The sequence below is a fragment of the Nicotiana sylvestris genome, chromosome 6, assembly GCF_000393655.2.
Source record: "Nicotiana sylvestris chromosome 6, ASM39365v2, whole genome shotgun sequence".
In the NCBI taxonomy this organism is placed as follows: Eukaryota; Viridiplantae; Streptophyta; class Magnoliopsida; order Solanales; family Solanaceae; genus Nicotiana; species Nicotiana sylvestris.
Window position 1 is genome coordinate 121,050,157 of NC_091062.1, and position 13,654 is coordinate 121,063,810.

Consider the following 13,654-nt stretch of genomic DNA (forward strand, 5'->3'; position numbering starts at 1 on the left):
TACCCCATTTGTCAGCTCACTTAAACTAATCACTTTTGTTCTTTTTAACACCCCAGAATACCCCTGTCAACCTTGATTATTACTGCCCCTGCCTACTGCAACATCAGGGCATTTTTTGAACTGATGAAAGTTCGAACTCAATACTGCCTGGGCTGAACCTTTTCAGTTAGTTTTATAGTGCAAACAAACCATTTCAAACAATGCTGGGGCATACAGTCAGTGACAAAGCTCAATTAATCATGCGACCTTATTAGCTCATTCGATTTATTAGTTATAGAAAGCTAATCGACGATTTTTATCGAGTCGACTATACTAATTATAACAGGTAATAATCAATCGCTCACATAAACAATATGTTTAGGGACCTAAAGGGCATCAGACAATTCTGTGTTCAAAAACTGGGAACCTATATAAGTTTATTCACTTGACGACCAATCTAATCGAACATGTTCATCACAGAGTACATTCAGAATACACCCATAGAAAATCAACCGACCAAAGAAAAAGGTCTTTAAAGAGATGAAAGAAATCTGGATGAAAAATAACAAAAATAACAAACAAACCCAAAGAAATATGATGACAACTTAATTAGAACCAAACAAAGAGAGGAAAACGTACCGAAAATGTTTAAATCACACAGACCCAAATCTGATTCATCTTCGAACTTTTGAGGCCGAACAAACTTTAATCAGGGTGTTCTCACATGAGAGCACCTTGATTAAGGTCTATTAGACCTCAAACCCATGTCAAAACTGGCCGGGTTCCCCAGGTGCATGTGTTTCAAAAGTCTGGATTTCCAGATCTGGATTTTTGGGAGTTGTGGGTAGATTCGGACCAAACCAAGTTTGGTTTGGTCACGAGGAAGGTCAGGGGAGTGTCTGGTACAAAGATGGTGAGGTTTGGTGTAGATCGAGTTTTGTCTCGAATCTTCAAATCCAGATTCGAGACGATAGGAGATGATTCGAGGTTCGTGGTTAGTGGATTCGTGTTCAGGGGAGTGAGGGGGTCTTAGGGTGTTCGGGAGGTGGCCACCGGCGTTCATGCCGCCGGGTTTTGGTGGAAGGGGAACTAAGGCGGCTTGCTAGGGTTTGGGGGTTTCAGGCTGGGGAAGGAGACGAGTGAGGGGTGGGGTTCGGATAGGGGGTGCGGGGTGAAGGGTCAAGTTTATATATGGAAGGGGAAGAGAGATTGGAGCCGTTAGATCAAGTGATCTGAACGGCTTAGATCTATTGGTGGGTAACAGGACGGGGTCGTTTGGTATGGGAACGGGGTCGTTTTGGTTTAGGTGAGGGGTTGGGTTGAACCGGCTAAATAGGTCGGGTCCTGAGGGAAGCCAGGGACCATTGGATCAATGAGGTTGGACGGCTCAGATCAACTTGCCTGAAACGGCGTCGTTGAGGTGAGTTGGACAGCCTGATCTGGACCGTTCCTTTGAATCAGATCAACGGCTTCAAATGGGGACGCCGATACGACGTCGTTTGAGTCCGTGCTTGGGCAGGCTGGATTTGGACTGGATCAGTGTTGGTTTGGGCCTGTTTTTGTTCCATTTATTTTGGGCCCAACCGATTTTCTTCTTTTTTTTTTCTAGTTTCATTTTTCTTTTGAAACAAACAAAAAAAAATGAAATAAAATAAAACAATAGACAATAAAATAATGAAATTAAAACTAAACAACAATGGAACATTTTAACACAATTATCACCAAATATTCAAGTAAGTTAACTAAAAGCCTAGAACGAACGATGCACACATATGTATATATATATATATTTTTTTGAATTTTCTTTTACTGACACATATTTTTGTATTTTTGTTTGGTAATGACTAGATGTAAAATGGACAGACCCATAAATGACTAACAACACATGTCACGGAAAACTCGAAAAATTGTACAGCGAAATCATTTGTCACTATTTTTATTTTCTTTTGGAGCGATTGCTCGTAAAGCAAAAATCACGTGCTTACATTATTCATCCTCAAAAATGTCTTTTTTCAGTTATCCAATTCAAGACTAAATCAGTTTTCTAGGATCTGGCCAAAAATTTCTCATGCATGTCACTAGAACTAGTAGGAAAAAAATTAAATACAGAATGACACAAAAGGACAAACTGTATTTCATTGAGTAAAGGATGGAAAGTTGGACAACAAGACAAACAACCTAAAATCCGAGTTATAACCCTAAAATAACCCAGATAATAAAAATAGCAACAGAACAAACAGACAAGACTCACACAAACAAAATAGAGGGATGGAAGGGTTTGACTCAATAAAACATAAAAAATCTTGAAATAACCTAGATAATAGAGAAAACATCAAAACAAGCTACCAAGATTCCTTCCTAGGGAAGGGGAATGACTTTTCAATTGCTAAGCTTAACATTTAGCCACAAATTTGCTCATCTGAATCACCAGGGCCTTCTCCAATTTCAAACTCATTAACCTCAATCGACAAGTTCCTGAGAGGATTCTCATACTCCATGTCACCACGTGTCATCCCTACAAAGTGTGCATCATCATGTGCGGACAAAGGATTCTCCACAATATTCTGGGTGTCACTGTCTTGGATCACAATCAGTTTTTCCTGGATCATCATTTCTATTTCTCTTTTCAAATCCCGACAGCTTTCAACATTGTGCCCTAGGGCATTGGAATGGTATTCACACCTTTTAGAAGGGTCAAAGCTTCTTGCACGTGGGTCTACATAATTTAGAGGAATGGGTGAAATCATGTCATAATGCTTTAATTTCTCAAACAAGCCTGCATAGGACTCTCTTATAGGTGTAAAATTATCTTTCAACCTTTGTTCCCCTTTATACCCATGGCTTGGATGTGAGTTATAGGGGACTTGAAAATTTTGTGGAGGCTGGTGGATATTTTGTGATGCTCGTGCTCGCCTTCTAGGGTGTTTTGGTGGCTGGACAACATACTGAAGTGGAGTAACAGAGTATTGTGGGTTCTAAGGGGGATAGTAGTGCTCAATGGAATCATTGAAAAACAGATGAGGCTGGTCATACCTTCGAGATGTTCTCCTAGGACCTCTTCTCAGCCCTGCTGTCATCATGGTTTCTTCATCCTTCTCATTCGTGTCACTAAAATTAGCAGATTCAATCTGGACAGCCTGAGTTGCGGCTTTGAGAACTGCTTGACTTATAATTCAGCCTGTCTTAAGGCCATTCTCAACCATTTCCCCAATTTTGATTGCGTCCGAGAAGGATTTGCCAACTGCGGTCATCATGTTTTGAAAATAATCTAGCTCTTGAGCCTGAAGGAAGACAATGATTAGCTTATAGTCATCCATGGGTGGCTTAACTCTAGCCGCTTACTCTCTCCATTTAATGGCATATTCCCTGAAACTTTTAGTTGGTTTCTTCTTCAGGTTTGAAAGGGAATTGTGGTCTGGAGCGATGTCGATATTGTATTAGAACTGTTTGACAAAGGCCTGGGCCATGTCATCCTAGACATATAAGCGAGATGTGTCTTGATCCATAAACCATTCAGAGGCTACCCCCATAAGGATTTCCCCAAAATAAGCCATCGATAATTCTTCCTTTCCTCCCGCACCTTTTAGTTGAGTGCAATAACTTTTCAGGTGGGCTACGGGGTCTCCATGTCCATCATACTTTTCAAATTTAGGAGTCTTGAAACCAGGTGGCAAGTGGACATCGGGGAACATACATAGATCCTTGAAGGAAATACTATTCTGACCTGCCAACCCTTGCATGTTTTTCAGCTGTTGTTCTAAGCTTTTCATTTTTGGGTTATTTCTTCCTGTGCACTCTTTTAGGCAGGCATCTCAATCTTTGTAGAAAGATCAAATAGGTATGAGTGGTACTGTTCTTGCTGGGTAGCAAATTGTGACTCGTGACTTTTCTTCTGTATCATTATCGGTAGTGGGATGGTGAAGACGGGCATAGCAGTAGTGGTTGTCTGATTGGTTGTCAATGGCACACTTTGCGAATGCGCAACAGAAGTTCCAGTTGTAGTCATATAGTTGGGATAAAGACTGAACCCAGGTGGATAGGATTGATCAGACAATGAGACTGGAATGGTAGTAGTCGAGATGGATGTGAACTCTGGAAAACCATGAATAGAAAAGGGTGGTCCTTGGCCATTGGCCCATGCTTGACACATTTCAGTCATTTGCTGTTTCAGTTTTCTATTTTCCTCAATCACAATAGACGCTTGTTGAACCCTCTGACCCTGGGTCTCTTGACCACTCGTAACAACTTCAATGTCAGTTGTCATTGGCATTTCTCTCTTGGATCTTGTGAATTATGGATGTGTTGTAGCTTACCACAAACTGACCACCTCAAACTTTCTTCACCATTCAAAACAAAGAACACATTAAAATGGACTCACTCGGTCCTTATTATCATCATCATTATCATTTTTTTGACACTTTTTTTTAAATGGTCGATCAAACCTGATATGGTTTCCATACGTATCATATGAAAACATGAATTAGATCTTGCGTAGTTTGGGAAGATCAAGAAAAAAGGAAATAAGCTAACTCTTTTTTTGGATTTTGATTTTTTTTTTTAAATTTCTGAAAGAAAGACTTATAAAGAAGAAAGAAAAATATTTTTGGAATTTGATTTGTTTGTTTGTTTTTTTGAGAATTTTTGAAAAGAAAGACTTCTAAAGAAGAAAGAAAATTTTTATTTTTATTTTTTCGGAGAAAGGCTTCTAAAGAAGGAAAAAACTTATTTTTGGATTTTGATTTGATTTTTTATTTGATTTTCTTTTCGAATGAAAGACTTCTAAAAAGAAAGAAAATATGTTTTGGTTTTTATAATTTTTTTTATTTGGGATTTTCTAAGGAAATACTTCTAAAGAAGAAATTAAAGAAAAATATTTTTGTATTTTTGAAAATTGGGGTCGGAACTGATGAGGTTTGCCTATGTATCTCACATCCGGTGAGAATCAGACCCGCGTAGTTCGGCCAGTTTTGACACAATAAGAAAATATGACTTATTTTGAAATGATATTTTCTTTCTTTCTCTTTTTTTCTTCAAAATTTCGGCAGAGTTTTGGGATTTTCAAATACTTGGGTTTTTCATAACCGGGTAAATTTTTCTCTACTACCTCACTCTTGGTTTTTCTTGATTTTCTTTCCTTATTCTAGAAGCCGGTCAATAAGCAAGCCGAAACAAATAAATGCACAAGTAGCACGTAAAATACATCAGGATGATCTTTTAAATCTGGGTACACCTGTCCTAGACGGACCCAACCCCTGTGTTGAGTCCCCAAAGTCAAATGCACGTAATGCAAACAAACATACCTACTAGGGATCCGGCATGAGGTGATGCCATTCAAGGTTTGAACCCTGGGGTGTATTGTTCGAGACCTGGCTTACCCGAACGGACAATTCGAGCCGGGGAGGGGGTAACATACTGGGAGAAACATAAAAGCGATAAAAAAGGGCATTTTGCACATTAGGCTCAGAGAGAATATCAAAGCCGGAGAAACATACAGTTCAAACAATATCAAAGCGGTAAAAAAAGGGCATTTTGCACATTAGGCTCAAACACATAAATATCAGATAATAAATAAAAGCCAAGTATAACAGTATTCTAAGTTCGAATTCTGAACCTTGAACCAGAGATTTTGGGTTTGTTCCCCAGCAGAGTTGCCTGAGCTGTCACACCTTTTTTTTCGAAGGAATGCTCGAGTTTTTCCAATTAAAGTGACATTATTCGAAATGAGATTATTGATCTAATTCAGAGTTGCCATTTAGAATAATTTATGGTGTCTCAAGTCACCGGTTATTTTAAATTCCAGATCGAGGAAGTTTGACTCTGTTTTAAAGTCCGCAAAAACTAGAAGACCGTGTAAGGAATTCTGTTAACCCAGGAGAAGGTGTTAGGCATTCCCGGATTCCGTGGTTTTAGCACGGTCGCTCGACTATCAATAATTGGCCTAATTATCTGATTTAATATATATTTAAACATATTGTGCATTTTTAACTTCTAACCACTTTCAATTAATTTAATCGCCTTTTAGTGTATATGGAATTTATTTGAATAAGTCGCGATGTCGCGTACTCATTGTTTTTGTACATATTGCAAATAGCGTCACGTGAAACACACCCACAACTTACAACATATTTACTTTATTATTATTTGAAGTTGAGGTCAAGTCGTGTGAAATGCACACTTGAGTTGGGATTTATTTATTATGACCATGCCACAGAAATTGTACCCATAATCACAATATTTTATTATTAATAGCGCCTAAAGCAAGTTACGAGAACAGGACATTTACCAACACAAAATATTCACTGCATCAAACAAACTAGCTGGATTTAAATGTTGCAAAAGTCATGTCACGCAACCAACCAACCTCCAACGTATTAGGCAACCAAATGACATAGACAAAATAAAGAAAGGTGAGCTATTTAAGATCCTTTGTGTTCAAACCAAAACCATTAACATACGATAAAAACAAATACTATAGACTTTCTGAAATCTTAAAAAAGATAAAGGCTAAAAATGAACCTCAATGTCTTCTATATATTGATAAGGGAACTTGTACATCAAATCGTCCATGAAGTGAATGGAATGCGAAACCAATGCCGTCGTCCTCGAACAGAACCTCGACATAGAAGCTTCGCCGGATCTTCGACGGAGTTTGCTGCTCGGTTGGTTTTCGTCGAGAAATATGCCAAAAAATAGTGGCGAAGTGCAGAGATGCCAGAAAGGTAGTAAATTCACCAGCGAAGGACGTGACTCCGGCCAAAATGAACAACAATGGTATATGGCTACCGCAAATGTTATTTCTCGGCCAAAAACCAACCAATCCGGCAAATCTACTATTTACTCCATGAAAGTTCCAAATTTAAAAAAACAAGGAGATGAGAGAGGAGAAGTGAGGTAGCGAGGTGATGGCTGGTGTTAATGGAGGCCAGTCACCTCCGGCTACTTCGTCATATAGCAACAGTGGCGAGAAAAAGTGATGAGGGAGATGGGGTGAGTCGCTGGTGTTTTTTTTTTGGGGGGGGGAGCGTTCTGGCCATGGGTGTTGGAGAAGGAAAAAGAATTCTAGCCGTGGGTGTTATGGAGGTGCGGCTGAAGCTCTTTGCGAGGAAGAAGAAGATCCGCAGCGGCCTTCTTTTGCCTTGACTCTAAGGTGATTTTGTCCTCTAGGGTTCAGAAGGGGTAGGGCTGCTGGTTTTAGGTCTCTTCAATGGAGGTGAATGGCTGTTTTCACGAGGAAGAAGAAGATAAGCAGTGGCTGTCTCCTTCTCCCTTTGACCGTGTGTGTGTATTATCTTTAGGGTAGGAGAAGGGGCTCAGGGTTAGGGGATTGGGCTAGAAAAAAATGGGCTTTTGGCTATTGGGTTCAGCTTTTTGCCCAATTTAGGTCATGATTTTGACTTTTGAACAAAGCAAGACTTTAGGAGAACTAGTCCAAATTAAATCTTTTTTTTTTCGTGATTTTCAATTTTATCAAATAAAACATATAAAAAAGTGAAATACAAGCTAAAATATCAAGATTAAACTTAAAAAGTATTTAAATACTGAAAGTGATAAATAATCTAAATATGGTAAAAAATTAAGTGCTCACAAGCATCTCGTTGTCTCTTTGTTTAACCATGAAAAGATTCGACTTCCTGGTCTCCACCTTAATGGACCTGGCATGGGCCTTCACGAAACCATCTGCAAGCATAGCAAACGAGTCAATTGAATTTGGGGGTACGTTGTGATACCTTATCATCGCTCCTTTGGACAAAGTCTCCCCAAACTTCTTCAGTAATACCAACTCGATTTCATCATCTTCTAAGTCGTTCCCTTTGATTGCGCGGATATAGGAGGCCACATGATCATTCGGATCTGTGGTTCCGTTATACTTGGGGATATCGGCCATAGGAAACCTCGTTAGGATCGTCTTCGATGCCGCGCTCGGAGGAAAAGTTTTCTGGATAAACTTCTTGGAATCTGACCCTTTCAATATCGTGGATGCTACTAGGATTTGATCGACCCTAGAATTGTATGTTTCCACTTTCTTTTCATTAGCCCCAATTTTCTTCTCACTTGATTCCACCCGCTTCGTTAATGGTTCAAGCATTTTCATTATCTCGAAGTTGACCCCGGACTTAGCTTCACCCTGTCTCTCGGTGATTTGTTCGTTTTTTCCGGTGCTTTCTTGGGATTGTTTGGGCTTGACCTTGCTGAGGGTGTGGCCTTGATTCTGTAGCTGCGCTATTGCCGCCTGTTAAGCTTGCAACATTTCGACGATTAACCGCAGGCTTACCCATTCACCTTCACCTTCTGGCGCTTCTCGAGCTGCTGGTCAGGGTCCCCGCAAACTCTTTTTTCGGGATCAGTTGAAAAATTAACGTCGATGGCCACCTGTGAGTTACCATCGACCAGATAGGCCACTGGGACACCGTTGGGATCTGTTAGACACACCTTGTTGCTAGGCACCAAATTAATATTTTTCCTTGATGGCCGGACTCAGCGTCAACGTGCAAGTGGGCAGAGTGAGAGTTTGACATTTTTGGGCTAACCTGAAATTAAGACTTTAAAGAACACGCATAAAATAGGGCGTGTTATGGAGATTCGTATCAAATCACCACTATTATCCTTAGCCCCACGATGGGCGCCAAACTATTTACTCTTAAATCGGATAATAATTAAATTCGTACGTGATTTTAAGGATATGTGGATTGATTCAACACAAATAATCAGGAATCCTAGATAACGAGTTAAGGACAAAATGAATGACCAAATCCTTCGCAATGTTATAGCCTGGCCCGAGCCTAGGGTGAACAATTATTTTGCTCTCGATCGGACCCTTGGTTCGAACCTAATTACGAATGAAGAGCAAACAGTTAAGTAAATTTTTTTGCAATAGCTAGAAAGTAGAAAATGAATTTGTATTTTCTTGATTTGCGTGCTACAATGAGTCTTATCAAAGAAAAACTTTCCATTTATATAGTAGGAGAATTTCATCCCTAGTACATGTCTAAAAAAGGTAAGAATCTTTCTTTCTCATTAATTACTGATCCGTAACCGACATTGAGCGAGATCCGCACCGTAATATCCGGTTGATTGCGAATATCATGGCCCTCTATCCGTCATGTATAATAGTTCATCATGTTTCGAGGTCTTAGAACTCGTCCTGAATTCGGGGTGCGTCGTTTTATCAGGCTCGATGGTGAGCACATCGCTCACTTTTTACGGGTCTCGATACAAAGGGTTCCCAACCTCGATTCCAATCTCGTGTGTTCATGCCCTCATCCTGTTTTCTTCACCGGGAAATCGAGGTATGCGTTATCCCTGATTCCTGTATACATACTTGTATTTTTTTCTTTTTTATTTCTTATTTCCCCGACCAATGAATTATGGATAGGAGACAATTTTCTTGCCCTTCGAGAATTTTCTCTAAATGTGGAAATCCTGATTACTTTGGCAGGAGACCAATCAGTAACAATAAAAAGTTTGACCGGCTCATTCCCATAAATAGAACGCCATTGATTTTGCTGTTATAATTATTTAAGAATCCAACTGCCCGAAAAGTATCTGACTGCTGCCTGTTGACGGCTCCTACTCCACCTTCTCAGCTGCCCGCTATTCCCCGCCGTCGTTTTTGCGGGCAGCTCCAGACTTCAATACTCACACATCCCACCTCTCATTTTCCCCTTGGAACTCCATATATATGCACAATTGCAGACTCTCACAGTTCCCAATTCTGCCACCACCATCACGACCTCCGTCCACGGTGGTGCTAGAGGTGCCTCCTCCTTGCCCCAAAGCAGAACAGAAATTCAGATTTTTATTGTGAAGGGGTGAGATGGGTCAGGGACTCAGTTGTGGAACAAGTGATGACCATGGGTTATTCAGTGCTGTTCAGTGTGGTGACGTGGAGACTGTGAAGACTCTGCTGGAGAGAAACTCGAGTCTTGTTCATCGTTCTAGGGTTTATGATCGCCAGTCTGCTTTACATATTGCTGCTGCCAATGGTCAAGTTGAGGTGGGTTCTGTTTTTAATCCCTTTATTGTGGTATGTTTTTGTTAAAACTTTTATGTTCACGATTAATGGGTTTGGATGTTCTTTCAGGTTGTTTCTATGCTTATAGACCAGTCCGTCAATCCTGATCTATTGAATCGGTATAAGCAGGTGTGATTATTGTATTTTTCTTCCTTATTTGTTTGGTTGATTTCTAATTGATGGAAGAAAAAGAAGAAAATTTCACCTTTTTGTTTCATTTTCGCAAATTCCTCTAGCATTGACCACTTCTTCTCTTTTCCTTCTTTTTTCCTTTAAAAAAATGTGGTCTGATGATTTCTGATTCCATTGAGCAGCTCTTAAACATTTTTTAATTTCTCCTGATTTTGCTGTTTATTGCTTTAGACTCCATTGATGCTGGCAGCCATGCACGGGAAGCTCTCTTGTGTGCAAAAGCTTATTGAAGCAGGGGCTAATGTATGCCATACTACCCTTTTTTTTTTATCTGTATTTACTTTTTATTTTTAAGACCCTTGTTATATTTTTTGCAAATTTATCTTGGCAAGAACGACCTCTTCTCTCCATTTATATAAGTGAAGTATCTTTTGAAAATTCTTGGGCCTAATTGTGAAAATTATGATCAGATTTTGATGTTTGATTCGCTTAATGGAAGAACATGCTTGCACTATGCTGCCTATTATGGGCACTCTGATTGTCTCAAAGAAATTCTTTCTGCTGCTCGGACATCTCATGTTGCATCTTCCTGGTAAAGCCTCTTTGAGAATTCACTTGTTTTGTTCCCATGTTGTATAATTCTAAGTCGCTGTATTGGAATTAAACTATTAGGGGATATGCCCGGTTTGTGAACGTTAAAGATGGTAAGGGCGCAACTCCTTTGCACTTAGCAGCACGTCAAAGACGGCCTGAATGTGTTCATATTTTACTGGACAATGGTGCTTTGGTCTATGCTTCAACTGGTGAATACGGGTAATCATCCTGTCCAAGACTTCTTTTTCCTTTTTATTCTTATTGAATTGTTGCTTTTTTAGCTTGTATTTATACTTATAGCTATGTGTAATTTCTTTTCAACCGTAAAAAACAGTTTCCCCGGTAGCTCACCACTTCATTTGGCTGCAAGAGCTGGTTCTCTTGATTGCATCCGCGAATTGTTAGCCTGGGGTGCAGATCGATCACACAGAGATGATTCAGGGTATCTTTCTTTTTCTCTTATGATCTTTTCCAATTTTTATAAAACGAAGTTTAGAGTCCTGAACTTTGATTGACGAGTAAATTCCCCTGTTGTTCAATTTATTCTGAGTTGATCTAGCTTAATAATAGTGAATCTGAATATGATCTTTGCGTGACTCCACCATAGTTCATTTTGTTGGTTATCTAAATATGCAATGTAATGATTGTGGTACAGGCGAATACCATTCACAGTTGCTTTAAGATACAAACATGGTGCGTGCGCAGTTTTGCTGAATCCTTCATCCGCAGAGCCTCTTGTCTGGCCATCGTCATTGAAGTTCGTCAGTGAGCTCAATGAAGAGGCAAAGTCTTTGCTAGAACGTACCCTGATGGAGGCTAACAAGGAGAGGGAAAATAACATCTTAAAAGGAACAGCTTATTCGCCAATCAATTCTGATGATGGGATGGATGACAATATCTCTGAGGTAATTACCACTCATAAATCTATGAAGTACTGAAGTATGTTGAATTAATTTCAGAATGTCAAACTACTGTGTACATGTTTTAAACGCAAGGGAATTTCTTATTTTTCTCTGTATTATACTCTTTGGTTAGTTGCTAAGCTAGTTTTAGCTTAGAGCCATCTGCACAAAGCTTCAAGTCTTTGGTACTCACTAGGAATTATCTGATTGCAGGTGAGTGATACAGAAGTTTGTTGTATATGCATTGATCAATTATGCATGATTCAGGTGCAGGACTGCGGGCACCAGATGTGTGCACATTGCATACTGGCCTTGTGCTGTCATAGCAAGCCTAATACTAGTACAACTAGTCCTACCGAACCTCTGTGTCCATTCTGCCGTAGTAGAATTGTACAATTGCAAGTTATCAAGTTTGAAAAGGATGAAGACACAAACCATGATAACTACTCTTCCAAGATTAGGAAGTCTAGGAGGTCAAGAAACTTAAGCGAGGGCAGTAGTAGTTTTAAGAGCTTATCTGCAGTGAGATCTTTTGGTAAAATGACTGGTCGTGGTTCGGGTAGGATTGCTGCTGAAAACGAATATATTGATAAAAGCCAATAACCCTAGACTGATAGCATAATTTGGCGATTAAGAACATCAACTGTGGATGTCTTCTGCCCAAATGAAATAGATCTTTCTCTCCATTTGCTTGATAGGAAATAGGTGGAGTTAAAATGATCTGCACGTTTGGATTGGTCGGTAGTATATTGTTTGTGTGAGTTAAAAGAAAACTCATAATATTGTAGTAAAATTCATTTACTTGTGCTTGATGAAGGATGGTGCTTAAGGCCTAGTCGTTCTTTGGAAGATATAAAATTCTTTGCAGTTGCTCATTTTTTCTGTTTTTCCCTATCTGATGGTAATTCAACATTTTCCCCTCACCAACTTTGCTTAAATATTGCAATATGTAATCCTTGCGAAAGAATCAAACTCAAAGCAAGTGATTAGGTTAGAAAACCTTACCCCATCTCTATCGAAATGAAACTATCCGTTGTATGGACGTCAAAGTGTAATAATATATATAATGTGGAATAAAAGGAAAATGCTATCTGTTACTAGTGATTAACTGATCATGGGTTAATTTTTTCAAGTAATGGCCGAATATATACAGAGACATATTGAAATAAGGCCATGATGGATCATAAATACTGAACCATGAAGTGAATTATCGGCTACATGGAGATGTAAAAGGTTTTGGCAACAAAAAACAATTAATTCAGACCGAATTCAAGATTTAAATTTGACATGGCTGAATTTCTAAAGTTATCTTTTTAGAGTGAAATTTATTGTACCTTTGACATTATGAGTTTAGAATTTAATTTATTTAAATTTTAGTGTATTCTTATATATATATATATATATATATATATATATATATATATATATATATATATATATATATATATATATATATATATATATATATATTATGTCCAAAAAATTGAGTTTAGTTAAGTTTGTGGAGCATATGCTTCTTTTTCCTCTGACCTAACCGAGTGGGGTGGGTGGGGTCGAGTTTCCAAGTAGTAAAGGGTCAAATATGTCCCTATACTATTGAAAAAGGTCTAATATTGCCCTCCGTTATACTATCAGTCCAAATATATCCCTAACGTCATACTATCGGTCCAAATATATCTCTGACATCATAAAAGTGGTATAAGCCTATCCTTCCTCCGTTAACTGCCTCCCTATGACAATATTTCATTGCTACCTCACCATTATACTTCCATTTTCATCCCTTCCCCACAACCTTTCTTTCCCTTTCATTTGAAGAAAATCACAGATCATAGATACACAAACAAACTATATCAAAAGAAATGCTAACAGCTAAAGATAATATGAAACAACGTGAACCGAGAAAATTCTGATTTTGCTATTCAAAATTCATGCTTATACAAACGAAAATACATTTATATAAAAAACTAAACAAAGATACAAGCAAACTAGTTTAAGGTTTCAAAATCGACCATGGTGAGAAAGAAAAACAACCTAG

General features: G+C 38.8%; 1 protein-coding gene across 1 annotated transcript; it reads left to right on the forward strand.

The window, feature by feature from the left end:
• The first annotated feature begins 9,520 nt into the window (after positions 1–9,520).
• Positions 9,521–12,494, forward strand: LOC104226221 (putative E3 ubiquitin-protein ligase XBAT31). Its single transcript, XM_009778151.2, has 8 exons — positions 9,521–9,973; positions 10,061–10,120; positions 10,355–10,426; positions 10,594–10,715; positions 10,796–10,936; positions 11,052–11,159; positions 11,373–11,622; positions 11,833–12,494. The coding sequence occupies exons 1-8, from the start codon at positions 9,794–9,796 to the stop codon at positions 12,220–12,222; spliced, it is 1,323 nt and encodes a 440-aa protein (XP_009776453.1). The 5' UTR covers positions 9,521–9,793; the 3' UTR covers positions 12,223–12,494.
• Positions 12,495–13,654: the final 1,160 nt, after the last annotated feature.

Excerpts from the sequence above, each read along its gene's own strand:
- LOC104226221 (XM_009778151.2), top strand. The coding sequence starts at position 9,794 with ATGGGTCAGGGACTCAGTTGTGGAACAAGTGATGACCATGGGTTATTC. Across the intron at positions 10,427-10,593 it reads TTATTGAAGCAGGGGCTAAT|ATTTTGATGTTTGATTCGCT; the intron begins GTATGCCATACT and ends AATTATGATCAG. Across the intron at positions 10,716-10,795 it reads TCTCATGTTGCATCTTCCTG|GGGATATGCCCGGTTTGTGA; the intron begins GTAAAGCCTCTT and ends TTAAACTATTAG.